General features: G+C 42.3%; 1 protein-coding gene and 1 long non-coding RNA gene across 4 annotated transcripts in view; one reads left to right on the forward strand and one right to left on the reverse strand.

The window, feature by feature from the left end:
• The window catches only part of C1QTNF7 (C1q and TNF related 7), a 117,243-nt gene that overhangs the window by 20,354 nt on the left and 77,602 nt on the right, over window positions 1-19,287 (reverse strand). Inside the window, exon 3 of one of the 3 annotated variants that reach the window (XM_060188320.1) lies at window positions 9,046-9,153. The exons of the other annotated variants lie outside the window; for them this stretch is intronic. Within the exon in view, the coding sequence (XP_060044303.1) occupies window positions 9,046-9,055 (10 nt within the window). The 5' untranslated portion in view covers window positions 9,056-9,153. The remainder of the gene's footprint in view (window positions 1-9,045; window positions 9,154-19,287) is intronic. 3 annotated transcript variants of the gene reach the window in all.
• Window positions 11,553-19,287, forward strand: part of LOC132537730 (uncharacterized) — a 29,410-nt gene continuing 21,675 nt past the window's right edge. The window contains exon 1 of the long non-coding RNA XR_009549186.1: window positions 11,553-11,666. This is a non-coding gene — a long non-coding RNA (uncharacterized LOC132537730). The remainder of the gene's footprint in view (window positions 11,667-19,287) is intronic.

Genomic DNA, 19,287 nt, shown 5'->3' on the forward strand with positions numbered 1-19,287 from the left:
ATTTTCTGATGCTGTCTTTGTGGCCTAACACATGGTCTAACCTTGAGAATGACCCATGTGGACTTGAGTGAAATGTGTATTCCAGTTTCTTGGGATGAATGACTCTGAAAATGTCCAATAGTTGTAGTTTATCTATCTTCTCATTTAGCTTCCTCATGTCTTTATTGATTTTCTGCCTGGATGATCTTTCAAGTTGAGAGAGTGGAGTGTTGAAGTCCCCTACTATTACTGTGTTTCTGTTAATATGTTGGTGTAGCTCTTTCAGTAGATGCTTGATGTATTTAGATGGCTTCTCATTTGGTGCATAGATGTTAATAATTATTAAATCCTTTTGATTTATTGACCCTCTGAGCATTAAGTAATGTCCATGCTTACCTTTTTAAATTTTATTTATTTTAAAGTATATTGCATCAGATATGAGAATAGCTGTTCCTGCCCTTTTTTGTGGACCATTGGCTTGTATGATAGTTTTCTATCCTTTCACTTTGAGCCTGTGTTTGTCTTGTTGAGTTATGTGGGTTTCTTGTAGACAGCATATTGTTGGGTTGTGTTTTCTGATCCATCTTCTTACTCTGTGCCTTTTAATAGGTGAATCCATTGACATTTATTGATATTAAAGATTGAAGATATCTTAACACCATTTTTGTAGATTTTTAGAGTGTTCTGATATATGGCATATTTATGGTGGTCTGACTGTTTATAGGAGACCTTTCAGAACTTCTTTCAGGGCAGGCTTGGTGATAGTTGATTCTTTCAACTTTTGCTTGTCTGAGAATGTTTTTATGCCTCCATATAGTCTGAATGACAGTCTAGCAGGATATAGTATTCTTTGTTGAAATCCTTTCTCATTGATCTCTCAATAGATATCTAGCCATTCTCTTCTGACCTGTAGTGTTTGTGTGGAGAAGTCTGCTGTTAATCTTGTGTTTTCCTCTGTAGGTGACTCTGTTTTTCTCTTGCAGCCTTCAGGATCCTTTCTTTATCCTTATTCCTTTCCATTCTAAATATGATGTGTCTTGGTGTCTTTAAGTCTGGGTTAATTCTGTTTGGGACCCTCTGGACTTCATGAACCTTTATGTCTTTGATATAGTCTATACTAGAAAAGTTCTCAGCTATTATGTCCTAAAGAATGTTTTCTTCCCCTCCCTCTCTTCCTCTGGTAAGCAATAATGCGTATATTATTTCTTTTGAAGTCATCCCATAGGTCCCTGTTGTGGTTTTCAGTATCTCTTAATCTCTTTTTTAGGTCTCTTACTTCTTTTTTAGTTGTCTCTAATTCATCCCTGATCTTTCTAATTCTGTCTTCATCCTCATTTATTCTATTTTCTCTCCCCTGTACTGTTTTCTGGAGTTCTTCTATTTTGTTACCCTGTTCTGATACTGTCTTAGCTTTTTCAGCTACTTGTGTTCTTAGCTCAGCTATTTCAGCTTTCAACTCCCTTATTACCTTGAGATTAAATTAGTGTTTTCTTCCAGAGTCTCATTTGTTATTTCTGCATTTCTGATGACAATTCTTTCAAACTCTTTACTCACTCCTGTAACTGTTTCCTTAACTAGTGTTTGGATGATGACCTCATTATTTTGTGGTTCAACCTTTGGGAGGCTTTTAGTGGACTCTTATCCTGGTTCATTTCTTCTGGGTGATTTAACCATTCTAAATAGTATTTTATGAGGTCCCTCTCTCTGTACTTTTCAAATTACTGATCACTCTTGCCTGGATTACTTGTGTGGAAGTAAGGTACTTGAAGCATTCACAGTTGTGGAAATTAACAGTTGTTTCATTATTATTTCAATACCTGAGTTGGAGCATAGTGGCTGTTAAAACCTCTTTTGTTCTTTTGCTTCCCTGTAGGCTATGGGAGCCTGAGGGCTTTTAAACTATAAGTAGGCTTCCTAGCTTAATCCCTCACTCTTGACCAAGAGATAAAGCTGGCTGGGGGGGAGCTAGCACAGTGGTTATGCAAAGAGATTCTCACACCCCAATGATCTAAATCTGTGGGCTCAGTTCAGATTCTCTGCCAAGCTGGGCAGCACTGTTGGGCCCTGTGAGTTTCTAAATAAGCCCTGTTATAGTCTGTAGGTTCTGAGGCAATTATTCACCATGTTCTCATCAGGAGAACAATGTGGAAAGCCTCACACCACATAGCCCCACTGCTAGGCCACCGAGGTATAGATCTTCTCCTGAGTTTCCTGGTCTGTTCTCTGTTCCCAGATGTCAGCACAAGCCTTCCCCCTGCTGCTCCAGCCTGTGAGGGCAGTAGCAATGGAGAATCACAATTGCATGTGGTGAGTCTTAGGGGAGTCCTCTTCTCCTTTCTGCCATCTTTTTGTTGGTGAAACAGGCTGGAGGTGGTGTCTCAACTGCCAAACTGCTGGACTGTTACCAGCCACGTAATCTCTCCCCAGGCTCCTCTCTGTCCATGAGCCACATGTATTTTCACTCACCCACAGATGTCAGCACAGGGTCTCCCCCTCTCTGCTCTGACCTGTGAGGGCAGTAGCAATGGAGACTCACAGTTGCATTTTCTGAGTCTTAGGGGAGTCTTCTCCCTTCAGCAGTCTTTTTGTTGGTAAAACAGGCTGGAAGTGGTGCATCAACTGGTAAACTGCTGGACTGTTACCAGCTGCTCAATCTCTCCTTAAGCTTGTCTCTGTCCACAAGCCACAAGTGTTTGCACTCACTGGTGTATTGGGGGGTTCCTGAAGTCATTCTAGTTCTGCCTTGTTGTGGTCCCAGGTGATCTCCTTTGGTATTCCTAGTTGACCCAGGAGAGGAGAGGAGAGAAGCACAGCTGCTGCTGCTCTGTAGCCCTGCCTCCAGAAGTTCCAGGATATCTTCTTACTAACTTGATGAAACCAAGTTCCAACATGCAGATGCCTTGTGGGCATCTGGCACATCAAGCGTCACTTTCCTCTGCATTGCAGTGCTAGGTCTGTCCAAGATGGAATCTTCTCCCTCAACTTCAGTGAACTACCTATGACACCTTTTAGGACTTACAAGCCCCATCCATCCATGTCCTTCACACCCCCCTTGCTCATCTGCTCCTATCTCCCTCCATTCCACGTCTCTTTCCCTACTGCACAATCATACTTCAAATCCTAAGAAAAAAGAGCAAACTGACAGGAAATTTCAAACACATACAAGAGTTTGGACCAAAGTAACAGTGAGTCCCATTGCACCCACAAGCCAGTGTGAGCCTCACCCAAGGGGCTGCTCTTTTTTTACCTTTCCACCCCGTTCCTGCATTCTGTATGTCTGGGAGCAAACATATACCCCCTCATCATTTCCATAACTGCTTTGGCCAAACCTAGGAATTCTTATCATCTCAGGCAATAAAGAACAGAGGGTCTGACACTACAGAGTTCCATGGGTCCTTGAGGACTTTTAACCAAAAGAAGCACACATACTTTTGATAGTCAAAATGCTTTAAAATCACTCCACTCAAAGACTGTTCAGTGGTGCACCAAAAAGTTCTGAAATGTAGTTTTATTTGACTGCCGAGAGTTCCCAGTGAAGTATTCAGAGTGCTTGAGACAGCTCTCCGTAGGCTTGTTTCAGGAATTCTAAGAAGATTCAGGTTTATGAAAATCTTACCTGTGGGCTGGGTTCTAGGAAGGAACACAGATTAGAACAAGTCTTTATTTCCTTCACCTGGAGGGGTTGTTTAAGGGGGTGCCAGTTGCCCTGGCTTTGGACTTTTATTAACAAAATCTGTTGAAGTCTCCTCAGCTTGTTTAGAAAACACTGAAGAAACTGCTATTGCTTTAAAAATGTCATTTTGTGCTAGAGAGAGAACTCAGAGCTCAGGATGTGCATATCTGAGTCCCCCAGAAGCCCCAGGTTCAGTTCTCAGCTCCACCATATTCTGGGGGACTCCAGTGTTCTGGTTTGTTTCTCATCAATATAAATAAACATACATAAGTGAAAAAATAATGTTATATTAACTAATAAGAAACAAACAGTGCTGGTGGAAATGCCAAGAGAAGGGAGGTCTTATATACTATTGGTGAAAAAAACAATGAGTGGGCATGTAATTGGTGCAACCATTATAGAAAATAGTATGGAGTACCCTCAAAAAGTCAAAATGCTTCTTCCTAAAAACACCTAGTTTCATTTTCTCTATTCCTGCCTTTTGTCTCCTGTTTATTGAACAATTTGCTTTATATCTTACGACCTTTCATGAAGCCACCAGGATGCAGACACTGCTATAGTGCTATCCTGAATTTCCCCGGCAGATGACCTCAGCAATGTGTCCTGGAACCTCATCTACCTGGAGCTCTACACTGCTAAGGAAAGACAGAAACAGACTGGAGGTATGGATCAACTCACCAACATCCATGACCAGCAGAGAAGCAGTTACAGAAGCTAGACCTTCCAACTTCTGCACTTTATAAAGAATTTTGGTTCATACTCACAGAGGAATAAAAGAATAGGGATGTTTCCAATGGAGGGGATTCAACACAGAACTCTAGTGGTGGGAACTATGTGGAATTGTACCTCTGTTATCTTAGAATCTTGTCAATAATTATTAAATCACTAATAATAATGATAATAAAAAGTCAAAATGGAAATTCCATATGCTCCAAGTCATCTCACTTTTGAATATTCACCACCAAATACAACAGTACTAATTCAAGAGATACAAGCACACCCATTCCTATCACAGTATTATAATTTATAATAGTCAAGGACTGGAAAGAACCCAAGTGTCAGCCCACTGATGAGTAGGTAAAGAGATGGGGCATCACACACACAGTGGAATGCTCCTCGGCTGTTAAGGAAGACATTTTTTTTTTCATTTGCAACATGGATCGACCTGGAATGTATGATGTTTTGTGAAGTAAATCAGGTGAAGAAAGACAAACACCAGATGATTCCATTTGTATGTGAAAGCTGGAGAAACAAAGGGATGAACTAAATAAAACAATCTGGTAGGCCAAGAAAGAATGACGTAACCATTGCATCTTGGAGTGTGATGGCGAGAAGGCTGAGCTGAATGCAAGGTGCAGGATGGAGCATGGCACCCCTAGAGTGGGTCTGAGCAAGGCTGCCATTGAGTTGTCCTTCTCCACAAGGGTAAAAATAGAAATGAGAGGGCAGGTACAAACTTGCTCAGAATGACACCCAAGAAGATGGCCCATGGGGACAAAAACCTCTGTTGTTTTGCTTCACCACCCCTGGGCCACACTGATCTTGCACGGAGATCAGAGCTGAGTTCAAGACTATCAACCTATCCAAGGGTCAAATTTAAGGACGGTGCAGACTGGCTGATGTGTCTTCATAGGACGTTTGATTGGGAAAGTCAACACTGAATGAACAGGATGAGGAGGGGAGGCGGGAGGAGAATGTCTTCTAAAATTCTCTTTTGGTTTTCAGGAGGAAAGATTTTCCTAAATTCTTTGCAGTAAAATCTACTTGTCCTACCCTGGGGAAAGATTGGAGTGGATGCATTTGGGAAATTTAGGAATAATCACTGGTCATGTTCTGTTCAATAGACTCCAGATGAAAATCTGTCCTGTTTTTGCAGAATCAGGACTAAGAAGCCCCTTTAAAACTGAGAAAAAGTAGTGCTTATTAAATTATAGTTATATAAGTGCATATCTGGTTATAATTTAATTATGCAATAAAACAATAAGTGAAAATAATTTCTAAATTCTGGTTAAATTTTATTATTTTATTTCATGGACATTGTGTACTGAACTGTTATTCTGTGCTTTTAGAGGGTGTTTTTATCAGTTGAGGGTTATATATCTGATCTTTCTTTCAACTAAGGGACAATTATTTTAGTTTATTTGATTTTTCATTATGAAATACTTTAGACTAACTTTCTCTAGCTTGCATACAATGTTTTAAAAAAATATAGTTGTCCATACATGCAAATTTCAATAATGCACAGACTTGGTCTAGTCAGTTATTTTTTTTTTTTACTGATTAATCAATTTAAGCAAAAGAGAATTGCATCCTTATAGCAAAAAAAACCCCATTATCTACACCTGTGTATAAATTATAGAATTTAATTTTGGTTTTAATCAATTTCAAGACTGTATAGTGTATATATAAGTGCTTATGCAAAAAGTAGAAGGAGAAATAAGAAAAGGATCATGAAAAGGAGGAAGAGAAAAAGAAAGGAGGAGGAGGAGGAAATGGAGGAGGAAGAGGAGGAGATAGAGGAGGAGGTGAAGGAAGTGGAGGAAGTGGAGGAGGAGAAGGAGAAGGAGGAGGAGGGAGGTTTCTTTGCCATCATACTCAAGCAAAGGGAGGGCCAGTTCCTGACAGCTAGATGCCAATACCCCCCAGGTTGTTAGGAACAATAAAGAATCACTTCCAAGGTATCCATGATGTAGAACTTGGCCAGACAAAGGCAAAGGGAAAAAAAAATCACAAGAGGTGCAAATGAGGAGAAGCTCTATTTGCCAGAACATTGGCGTGGTGTTGGCAGGAATGGTGAGACCCACTTAACTTTTGGATTCTAGATCATGTCTGGAGTCAGAAACATCTGTCCTCACCTCCAGTAAGTTCCACAGGGATATTCCTTCTCTGCCAGGCAGGCCCCATCACCGAGCTGTAACACATCCAGCCTCCCAGAACACCAGCAAGTAACATGGGGCAAGGGGCATATAGGAAGGTTTGTTACCCCACTAGGGAAAGAGAAAGACAGGCTGGGAGTATGGATCGACCTGTTAGTGCCCATGTTTAGTGGCAAAGCAATTGCAGAAGCCAGACCTTTCATCTTCTGCATCCCATAATGACCATGGGTTCATACTCCCAGAGGAATAAAGAATAGGAAAACTATCAAGGAAAGGGATAGGATATGAAGTTCTGGTGGTGGGAATTGTGTGGAATTGTGCCCCTCTTATCTTATGGTCTTGTCAATATTTCCATTTTATAAATAAAAATTTAAAGAAATCACCCCCCAAAAATACAATGATGAGAAAAAAAAAAAAAAGGAAAAGAAAAAGGAAGGTTTGTGACTGCCAGACCAAGGGATGCTTCTCAAGGGACAACACCCTTGATTGGGACTGCTGATTTCAGCTGTCTGTTAGATTCTTGAGCAAGCTCAACTGAAACCTACACCTACCTGCACTTCAGTCTTGAGCTCTTGAGGAACGAAGTTCTTGAGTAGATTCTCATCGGGTGAGAAACAGATGCCATGCAGCAAGAAAGGAAGCAAGAAGATGTGAAAAGACGCCCATCAAACTTAGCTACATCTGGCAGACGTGTGTTGAAATATTACTTAGGCATAAATGAGGAGATGGGTTCTGACACATGTGACTACATGGAGGGGTCTCAAACAGGTTACTGCCAGTGAGGGGAATCAGACTCAGAAGGCCATGTATTGTAACATGTGTGCTCAACCAGGTGCGCCACCACCCAGCTCCCCTAGAAGGCCATGTATTGTGTGACATACCCAAAGGAGGATCCATGAGATGTGGATCCAGGGAGTCAGGCGGTAGTGCAGCGGGTTAAGCGCAGGTGACAGAAAGCGCAAGGACCGGTGTACGGATTCCGGTTCAAGCCCCAGTTCCCCACCTACAGAGGAATCGATTCACAAGTGGTGAAGCAGGTCTGCAGGTGTCTATCTTTCTCTCCTCCTCTCTGTCTTCCCCTCCTCACTCTATTTCTCTCTGTCCTATCCAACAACAATGACATCAATAACAACAATAATAATTACAACAACAACAACGATGAAAAAGATGTGGATCCAGTAAGGGCATGAGCAAAGCAGACGGGTTCCATGAGTTGGTGGGGGGTGAGAAATGGGACACTTTTGAGGTAACACAAATGTTTCAAACCTTGACAGAGTGGTGGAGGCACCATGTTGCTAATAGACTAAGTGACGCTTTCCCAGAGCCCTTCCCCACTAGGGAAAGAGAGAGGCAGGCTGGGAGTATCGACCGACCTGTCAACGCCCATGTTCAGTGGGGAAACAATTACAGAAGCCAGACCTTCCACCTTCTGCACCCCACAATGACCTTGGGTCCATACTCCCAGAGGGTTAAAGAATAGGAAAGTTATCAGGGGAGGGAATGGAATATGGAGATCTGGTGGTGGGAACTGTGTGGAGTTATACCCCTCTTATCCTCTGGTTTAGTCAATGTTTCCTCTTTATAAGTAAAAAATTAAAAAAAAAGACTAAGTGACAGAGAACTGTGCTAAGATGGCAGATTTCACGTTACACAGATTTCACCTGGATGCTAAAGATCATGACACATAGGAGAGACATGTGTTTGCTTTAGTTAGCGATTAACTGAGTATCAAGGGGAGGTTCAAAGACAGGGCTAGAGTTAAACCTGCAATGTATTATTTTCTTGCAGCCTAAAAGATCTGAAGGAAGAAAGAAGAAAGGAAGAAAAAAAAAGAAATAAAGAATGGAAGGAAGGAAGGAAGGAAGGAAGGAAGGGAGGGAGGGAGGGAGGGAGGGAGGAAGGGAGGAAGGAGTTCTGGGGGAGAAGCATAGTGGTTGTGCAGAAAAGAATTAGCTGCCTGAGACTCTGAGGTCCCAGGTCTAATCCTTAGAACTACCATCTATCAGAGTTGAGTAGTGCTCTGGTTTCTCTCTTTATCTTAGTCACTAAAATAAATAAATAAGTTATTACAAAAGAGAGAAAAAGTCTCACCTTTAATTGGGGTTGCTGCTACAAATTCTTTTGTGTGGAGAAGTGAAGCAAAGATGAAATGCAGTGCCGTAGTGGAGCAGAAAAACACAGAGCTGGCAAATATTTGAATTCTCTTCTCACTGATGCCCCTGACTTGAACATAAAAGGAGGAACTTCAAAGTCCTGACTCTCCAGTGTGGTGTGTGGCTGCCACACTTCTCTCCGAGAACAAATGCACTGTCAAAGTGAGGCCTCACAAGCTACCTACAGAAATGGGCCTCTCCCCTCAGACGGAGCAAGGGGGTCCCGAGACAGCTATGGACCTGAGGGCACATTGTCGTAAGTGCAGTGTTGTGTAAAGAGGCTTTACTGAGCTGCTTCCTGGGCTTGTAGAGAAGCAGAACTCAGACACCAACACCTCCCAAGACACAGCCAGCCCAGCGCCACCTTTCCACATATGTCAGTGCAGCTCACGTTCAGAACCACCTTTCCAGTGGGTTTCTTTCGCCTCCATTTTGTAGCTGGAAGCTCAGGTGAGGAACAAATCTAAGGTTACTAGAGAGAACAAGATGGAACTGGAAACACAACCCACAATGATAGCTGCCAGTGCTGTTTTCTCCACCTTCAGCCCAAGGACAGAGTCTGGAGCAGAGACAGTGCTTGGTAAGCCAGGCTTTCATAGATGAGTGAATGGTAGCAAAATGAAGCCGACTGTAATGATCAGGGAGAGATATGGTCAAGACACACAGAACTCCACTGAGCCAGTGGGCAGGGGTCTTCACTGGTTGTCAGTGCAAACATGGCATGGTTCAGTCTTTCAGGAGCACAATATTTGCACCGCCAAATCACTGTGAAGAGTCTAAAATTGTGCAAATAAAAGGAAATGAAATGAAAATGCGAACCCTATGCCTAAGCCATCCAGGGTTAGAATTTGGGGGGGGGGGGGGAAACAAAGGCAGAATTGCATATACAATGATGGCTAATACCACAGTGTAACACACTACTTCTCCCATCCTAAGTGATCTGATCTCCGCTTACAAATGGCTTGACTCAAGGGTATGTCAAGGACTGCTTGGCACTCATGCAAATCTGTGTTTTGTAATGTCATGTTGAAAGACAAAGACGAGTGTTCATAATGTCTCACTCAAGGGAATAAGTAGATTCTCAACTTGTGTCTCCTGTTTTGGAACACTTGCTTTAAACAGGTGAGGTATCTCAGTACTGATTAATTAATGTGATTATGTGACTGGCTTATGGGCTATTTGCACTTTTATTTTTTGTGTTGCCCAAACATTTTTATTTTGTTTTGTTTTATTTTATCTTATTTCTTTCTTTCCTTTTTTTTTTTTTTGCCTCCAAGGTTATTTCTGGGGCTTAGTGCCTGCACCATGAATCCACTGCTCCTGGAGGCCATTCCACCCCCTTTTGTTGCCCTTGTTGTTGTAGCCTTGTTGTGGTTGTTATTGTTAGTGTTGATGTCGTTTGTTGTTGGATAGGACAGAGAGAAATGGAGAGAGGAGGGGAAGACAGAGAGCAGGAGAGAAAGACACCTGCAGACCTACTTCACTGCCTGTGGGTGGGGAGCCGGGGGCTCGAACCGGGATCCTTACGCCGATCCTTGCACCTGGCACCACATGCGCTTAACCCGTGGCACCACCGCCAAACCCCCATTTTATTTCTTTAGGGTTTAAGTAGCCAGTAAATGCAGGGGCCAGGTGATGGTGCACCTGGTGAAGCATACACGTGATGGTGTGCAAGGGCCAGGGTTCAAGCCCCTGGTCCCCACCTGCAGGGGGAAACTTCATGAGTGGTGAAGCAGGGCTGCAGGTGTCTCTCTGTTTCTTTCCTCCTCTACCCCCCATCAGTTTATCTTTGTCTCTCTCTAATAATAAATAAAGAAAGATAAAAAATTTAAAAGTCAGTAAACGTTACTTAAAGATAAAAATCAAGGGTCTGGGTGGAAGGACACTGGGTTAAGTGCACATAGTACGAAGTATAAGGACCCCCACAAAGGAACCCAGTTCGAGCCCCTGGCTCCCCACTTAGAGTGGGGTCACCTTACAGATAGTGAAGTAGGTCTGCAGGTGTCTATATTTCTCTCCCTCTTTTCATCTTCCCCTCCACTCTTAATTTCTTTCTGTCCTATCCAATAAAATAAGAAGAAGAAGAAAGACTGCTAGGAGCTGTGGATTTGTAGTGCTGGCAATAACCCTGGAGGGAAAAAATAAAGATAAAATTAACTCATTCTACTCATCCAATGACAAAAATCCTGTGTAGATTAAAAAATGTTCTTTTTCTCAAGGAAATAAAATATTGATATTATGAAATATTATTTGTGGGTCTTATGTCAGAGTATTTCTCTCTCTCTCTTTTTGTTCTTTGGTGTACAAATTTTGTTCATCCTTACTCTCCTCCTCGTGACAGATTTAAACATTGGGCTTTTATCCCAAATCCCCATCATTCCGTACCTTCTCAATGAGGGGAAACTGAGAGGAAAGCATTCCGGATTTTAGGTATCTGGGCATATACAAGAGCTGGACTTTATGTTGTAAAAGGATATATTTGTTCAGTCAAGCAAGTGTGAAGCAAATGTTTTCACTGTGCCTATTAATCTTAATGGCCTGAGTGGTGTAAGGGCATACTCACTCATGTTTTATGATGTTTGGTTTCATAAAAATATGTTTGGTTTTAAGGCATTGGCCCCTGCTCTGTTGACTAGGAACAAATTTGGATTATTGAAGACATCTTGAATTTTATCCCAAACCTAGTCTGTTTTTTAATCATCAAGCTGGAACTCTAGGATGGTTATGACTAACACATTTTGCGAGTTCATGAAAATATTTCTTTTAATAGAAAAAAAAAGCCCAATAAAAGAGCACTAAAACCCGAATGCCCAATAATCATGTTTTGCAAAACAATTCCCAGAGGAATGTTTCAGTGAGAGATTTGGGAAGGATGTTTTTAGCTCATCACACTGCAAAGAGATGGAGGTACCTCTGAGATTACAGGTCCTCAGAAAGACAGGAGAGAAAGCAAAAGGGAACTTTAGCAGAGCTGGAAAACTGAAGGTTGGTTTTTTTTTTAATTTATAAAATGGAATATTGACATGACTACAGAATAAGAGGGGTACTTTCCACACAATGCCCACCCCAGAGTTCCATATCCAATTCCCTCCCTTGACATATTATCTATTCTTTATCCCTCTGAGAGTATGGATCCAGGGTCATTGTGGGATGCAGAAGGTGGAAGGTCTGGCTTCTGTAGTTGCTTCCCAGCTGAACATGGGCATTGACAGGTCGATCCATACTCTCAGCCTGTCTCTCTCTTTCCCTAGTTGGGCAGGGACCTGAAGGTTAGTTTCATTATTTTTTAAATTTATTATTGATTTAATAATTATTAACAAGATTGTATGATAAAAGGGGTACAATTCTATACAGATCCCACCACCAGAATTTCATGTCCCATCCCCTCCATTTTAAGTGTCCCTATTCTTTATCCCTCTGGGAGTACGAATTAAAATTCTTTATGGGGTGCAGAAGGTGGAAGGTCTGAATTCTATCATTTCTTCCCCACTGGACATGGATATTGACAGGTTGATCCATACCTCCAGTCTGTTACTATCTTTCCCTAGTGGGGTAGGGTTCCATAAAGGTGAAACTTCAGGACACATTGGTGAGGTCATCTGCCCAGGAAAGTCAGGATGGAATCATAGTAGGGTCTGCAACTTGGTGGCAGGAAGGTGGTTAAGATATAAAGCAGGACACATTGAAGGTTGATTTCTAATGGCTGGGATGGAGGGAGAACCTCTTCCAATCATACCTAGTGACATGACACAGGTTTGTAATGCTCAAATGTCATATTGGCTCATTCTTCTGCATATATCAATCTTCAGAGCTGTGAGATAGCATGGGACCATGCTTATGTTAGACTGTTCAGATAAAAAATGCCAATGCAGAAATATGTGTATACAATTTGGTAAGGAGAAACAAACAAACAAATAAAAACCTCAAACACTATAGGAATAAAAAAAAGACCATAGAGAAATGTAACAAAATATTTCTTAATTTGTGCTGTGTTCATGGAGTCATGTTTGAATCTCTCTACTATTTTTTTGAAATATTTATTTATTTATCTACTTACTTATTTATTTATTTTTATAGCCACTAGGGTTACTGCTAGGAATTGGTGCCTGCACAATGAGGTCTCTGCTCCTAGTGTCCCCTCCACCCCCATTTTTTTTTTAAAAAAACTTTTTATATGACAATATAAAGAAAAATTGAGTGGGGTGGTGGAGATAGTGACAGAGATAGTGAGACACTTGCAACACTGTCTCACTACTTTTGAAGCTTCTGCCCTCCTGCAGGTGGGGGCAGGGAGGAGTGTGAATCAGTCTTTGCACATGGTAAATGTATGTGCCCAACCGAGTGCTCCACCCCCAGGGCCAACATTCTGAAAACTCTTAATGATCACACATTATTTTTATGAGGCTTTATTTTTAAAAGGCTCATTCCTTCATCTGATATGCAGGAGCCACTGACAAAACTTAAACCACTTATCAGCTAGGGAGAAACTTAGGAGAGAGACAGACAGATCCGAGATAAACAGCTGCTATAACAGAAGTAGGGGTTGGGGGGGAGGTCAATGTATGAGTCCAAATGTCAATACCTATGACATGTGTATTCAGTGTCCAAATTGAAAAATGGTTCAATAGCTATGACACTCGTGGTTCAGCTTCCAAGTTGAAAAATGGTTCAATGATATTGACATAATGCAACATCTTGTCTGTGCGAAAGAACATCCTCTGAGTTCAGTCCTGCCTAGTCACATATATTTCAGGGCAAGGGACCCAAAGCTGGACACTGTCCCTTCAGCAGGGACCAGGTGACGTGCACATGATGTTAGTGGCAGGACCACTTGTCAGTCATCTCTGACTCCTCCTTCCATCTGCAGTGGTTGTGAAATCAGGATCCATCTCTTGGATTCTAGAATCATGATAGAAGCCTGCAGGAGTCCCGCTCCCTTGAATTGCACCCTCAAAATGACAAATTTTCCCTTCTAAAGATGAAGAATATTTCTTTCCAATTTCAAGTCAAGCCAAAGTACTGCCTGTCTGAGCAGGAAACAGAGTCTCAAAGAGCTCAATAAATTGGTTCAAACCACTTTCCCCCCCTTTTCTGTCTTTCTTTCTTTTTTCTTTTTTATTTTACCAGAACACTGCTCAACTATGGATTATGGTGTTATGGGGGACTGAACCTGGGATGTTGGAGCCTTAATCATGAGAGTCTTTTTGCATAACTGTTATGTTGTCAACCCCTGCCACTTTTTTTTTTAAAACAATCATTTATTTTTAGTGATAAAGAGATACAGATGAAAAGATACACGGAGAGAGAGAGAGAGAGAGAAAGAGAGAGATAGAGAGAGAGGGAGAGGGGGAGGGAGAGGGAGAGAGACAGATCAGAATAATGCTCAGCTTATGATGGTGCTGGGGATTGAACCTGATGACTCCAGAGGCTCAGGCATGAAAGTCTTTTGTGGAACCACAGAACCATTATGTCATTATGTTCTTTTCCCAGCCCTCAAAACCACTTTTCAAAACAACAACAACAACAAACAAACAAACAAACAAACTCTGAGGAGATAGCATATTACTTTGGATGTGGAATTGCTTCTTTTAGCAGTTGAGAAATCATTTGGGAGGATGTTTATTTATTTATTTTTAAATCCCATCCATGTTGTAAGTGGTTACATTTGCACAGACAGGTTATCTCTGGGCCAAAGGAGTGTTATGCACTTAAGGTGTACACATAGTCCCTTATTACATACACGTTTCATTAGAGCTTACTACATACCCGCTCTGTCCTCAGTCCTAGGGCGACAGCATCAGCTACAGATGTCATCCTTGTCTCAGGGGAAATAGGCAACAGGCATAGACACAGGTGAAGTGGGGTTGGAGCAGAGTGAAAGCGAGTGTGTGTGTGTGTGTGTGTGTGTGTGTGTGTGTGTGTACAGGAGCTGCCTTTCCATTGCTAAGGCAACTCTTTTAATCATTTTTGGTGTCTACTCTCTGGACAGCTGTCTGCACTTGGGGCATAGAACCACTTGGGTCTTGACCACAGAGCTGGAGCCCAAAGCCTGTGGCCAGCTGTGCTAACCCAGGTGCATTTTATGAGGAACTTGAGTCTAGGTTTTCTCACTTCTGTCTTGGGGACAAGGCTGCTCCCTACCAGGGATGTGTTGACAAAAATGAATAGAGGCCACTGAAGTAAAGGGACTACAGAAGAAGTTCTGAAACAGGGCACACAGTTCTTTTATTCTCTCCCTGTCTCCTGTTGCTGGCTTTGTTGGGGCAGCTGGAATGCTAACACAAGCAGCTGTTCCCTCCATCATTACCTGTAGAGAGGTAGCCTGCAGGTACACTGGTGACTTTTCAGAGTGCCCTTTGGCTTTATTTAGTCATTATGTGTGATAAGTGGGACCAGGGTCAGTGAGAGACACCCCATTCTCACCCTCAACCCCTGTCAAACAGAGAGATGGACTGTCAGGATAGAAGCAGAAGGAGGGGTCAGGGGGTGGTGCACCTGGTCGGACACACATGCTACAGTGTGCAAGGACCTGGGTTCTAGCTCCCGGTCCCAACCTGTGGGGGAAAGCTGTGTGAGTGGTGAAGCAGGGGTGCAGGTATCTCTCTCTCCCTCTCTGTCTGTCACCCCCTTCCCCTTTCAATTTCTGACTGTCTCTATCCAATAAATAAATAAAGATAATTTAAAAAAAAAGCAAAGGGAGACAAAATTAGAGAGAAAGGATGTCCGATAACTTTCAGTATGAAAGATAGGGCCATAAACCAAGAAATGCTGGCAACCTCTAGCAGCTGGGAAATGCCAGGAAATAATGCCCCCCCACCCCAGAGTCTTCCATGAGAATACATTCCTGTGAGTGGACTAGGAGAAATAATTCAGAAAGATGTTATATTTCTAAATTCCAGCAATGGTAGACAGTGACCATGCTGCTTTAAGTCACCACATTGGTGACAAGATAAGGAAGTGAATATACAGGGGAACTGCCTGGACCACAGGAGACAGTGAGAGTTGCGGACTCTGGGATGGCAGAGAAAACATTTTTTAAAAAAATATTATCTTTATTTATTTATTGGATAGAGACAGTCAGAAATCGAGTGGAAGGGAGAGACAGAGAGGGAAAGAGACAGAAAGACACCTGCAGCCCTAATTTACCAATCAAAAAGCTTTACCCCTACAGGTGGGCACCAGGGGCTCAAACCTGGGTCCTTGCACATTGCAACATGTGCGCTCAACCAGGTGCGCCACCACCCGGCCCCACAGAGAAAACTCTTCCTGAAGCTGAGTGTCCTGGACCAGAACCTACTCTCTGTCACCTATGTGATACCAGACAATGGGTCTGTGTCTTGTGCCTCCTATAGGGAGCAAGTTAGCATGTGGCTAGGCTCCATACTAGGTACATGAGAAGTGTTAAGTGTAAGTTCTTTTAAAAATGTGTGCGTAGGGCCGGGTGACAGTGTGGTGGGCTAAGGGCACATAGTATGAAGTGCAAGAACCCACACAAAGATCCTGGGGAGTCACTTCACAAGCCAAGCGGTGAAACAGGTCTGCCGGTATCTATCTTTCCTCTTCTCTATCTTCCCCTCGCCTCTCAATTTCTCTCTGTCCTTTTCAATAAAAAACAAACAAACAAACAAACAAACAAAAAAGCCACCAGGAGCGGTGGATTGATTCGTAGTACTGACACCAAGCCTCAGCAATAACCCTGGAGGCAAAAACAAACAAACAAACAAACAAAGTGTGTCTGCTTGCTTAAAAAATTCAAACCAAACAGAAACAAGCCAACTGTTTGTAAGACTTGTGAGAAAGATGCTGATTGTCTTTAAGAGGAGTGAGGGTGGGGATAGAGAACTGTGGGTGTGGGTGTGGGTGTGGCATGGAATGTGCACTCTCATCTTACGATGATCTTGTAACCTACTACTAGTCACAAGCAAACATTTATATGGAACCAGAAAACACCTAGAATTGCCAAAACCATCTTGAGGAAAAGAAACAGAAATGGAGGCATCACACTCCCAGATCTCAAACTATATTATAAAGCCATCATCATCAAAAAAGCATGGTACTAGAACAAAAATAGGTACACAGACCAGTGGAACAGAATTTAAAGCCCATATCTAAACCCCCACACCTATGGACATCTAATCTTTGATAAGGGGGCCCAAAATATTAAATGGAAGAAGGAGGTTCTCTTCAATAAATGGTGCTGGGAAAACTGGGTTGAAACATGCAAAGAATGAAATTGAACCACTTTAATGTGCCAGAAACAAAAATCAACTCCAAATGGATCAAAGACCTGGATGTTAGACCAGAAACAATCAAATACTTAGAGGAAAACATTGGTAAAACACTTTCCCACCTACACCTCAAGAACATCTTTGATGAAACAAACACAATTGCAAGGAAGACTAAAGCAAAAACAAATCAATGGAACTACATCAGATTGAAAAGCTTCTGCACATCCAAAGAAACTATTAAACAAACAAAGAGACCCCTCACAGAATGGGAGAAGATCTTCACATGCCATACATCAGACAAGAAACTAATCACCAAAACATACAAAGAGCTCAGCAAACTTAGCAACAAAAAAGCAAATGACCCCATCCAAAAATGGACAGAGGATATGAATAAAACATTCACCTCAGAGGAGATCCAAAAGGCTAACAAACATATGAAAAACTGCTCCAGGTCGCTGATTGCCAGAGAAATGCAAATAAAGACAACATTGACATACCATCTCACTCCTGTGAGAATGGAATACATCAAAAAGGACAGCAGCAACAAATGCTGGAGAGGATGTGGGGACAGAGGAACCCTTTTGCATTGCTGGTGGGAATGTAAATTGGTACAGCCTCTGTGGAGAGCAGTCTGGAGAACTCTCAGAAGGCTAGACATGGACCTTCCATATGATCCAGTAATTCCTCTCCTGGGATTATACCCCAAGGACTCCATAACACCCAACCAAAAAGAGGTGTGTACTCCTATGTTCATAGCAGCACAATTCATAATAGCTAAAACCTGGAAGCAACCCAGGTGCCCAACAACAGATGAGTGGCTGAGAAAGCTGTGGTGTATATACACAATGGAATACTATGCAGCTGTCAAGAACAATGAATCCACCTTCTCTGACCCATCTTGGACTGAGCTAGAAGGAATTGTGTTAAGTGAGCTCAGTCAGAAAGATAAAGATGAGTATGGGATGATCCCACTCATCAACAGAAGTTGAGAAAGAAGATCTGAAAGGGAAAATAAAAGCAGGACCTGACCAAATTGTAAGTAGGGCACCAAAGTAAAAACCCTGTGGTGAGGGGTAGACATGCAGCTTCCTGGGCTGGAGGGGGGTGGGGGTGGGTAGGTGGGATGGGTCACAGTCTTTTGGTGGTGGGAATGGTGTTTATGTACACTCCTATTAAAGTATAGTCATATAAATCACCAGTTAATTAATAATGAGAGGGGGAAAATTGATTGTATGTCTCGAAGTTTTTAAAACACAGACTGAGTCTTTTTAGTATATAGGCTGTGTATTTGATATGCGGACTCTCTCAAAAGCCTAGACCAAGTAGATCAGAAGCAACTAATAGCACAGCTATATACAAGATACTGGGTACTGTACAGCAAACCCTAACAAAAGGACTTTTCAAAGTTAACCCAATTAGCATATAATGTGATAATAACAATAACTATCCATTGTCTTTTTGAACCCTAACACAGCAGGAACCTCACATTTCCACTATAGAGCCTATATTTCCCCCAGTCCTGGAACCTTAGGATAGGGCCCACTTTCCCGCATGCCTCTCCCAATTCATATCAAATAATATTGCATCTGCCGATCGCAACCTAATCAATGCAATGATTGCCACCTCAACATGCTTCAGCTCAGACTGTGTCCAGAGACTTCAGGTGTGGAATGAAAACCCTTCAGCTTCATTGCTCAGGTGAGAACTTTACTTTCATAGTATTTTCTAATTCCATCTCAGGTGGTTCACTTGCTAACAAAGTCCCAAAACCTAGATATAGACCAGGTTCTGTGAGAGAGAGCCTATGTTCACACGTATCCATAAACTAGTGCAAAATATATACCTGAAAGCAGAAGTACACTAGAGTTTGCAGTGAGTACCCCACCAATACTTCCTCTCCACTATTCCAACCTTTGGGTCCATGATTGCTCAACAATTTGTTTGGCTTTGTATGTTAACTCTCTTTTCAGCCACCAGGTTCCAGATGCCATCAGGATGCCGGCCAGGCTTCTCTGGACTGAAGACCTCACCAATGTATCCTGGAGCTCTGCTTCCCCAGAGACCCATCCTACTAGGGAAAGAGAGAGGCAGACTGGGAGTATGGACCGACCAGTCAACGTCCATGTTCAGCGGGGAAGCAATTACAGAAGCCAGAACGTCCACCTTCTGCAATCCACAACGACCCTGGGTCCATGCTCCCAGAGGGATAGAGAATGGGAAAGCTATCTGGGGAGAGAATGGGATATGGAGATTGGGTGGTGGGAATTGTGTGGAGTTGTACCCCTCCTATCCTATGATTTTGTTAATGTATCCTTTCTTAAATACAAAATAAATTAAAAAGAAGAACAAAAATGAGTGTGTGTGAGAGAAAATGCAAC

Source organism: Erinaceus europaeus, chromosome 3, assembly GCF_950295315.1.
Source record: "Erinaceus europaeus chromosome 3, mEriEur2.1, whole genome shotgun sequence".
In the NCBI taxonomy this organism is placed as follows: domain Eukaryota; kingdom Metazoa; phylum Chordata; class Mammalia; order Eulipotyphla; family Erinaceidae; genus Erinaceus; species Erinaceus europaeus.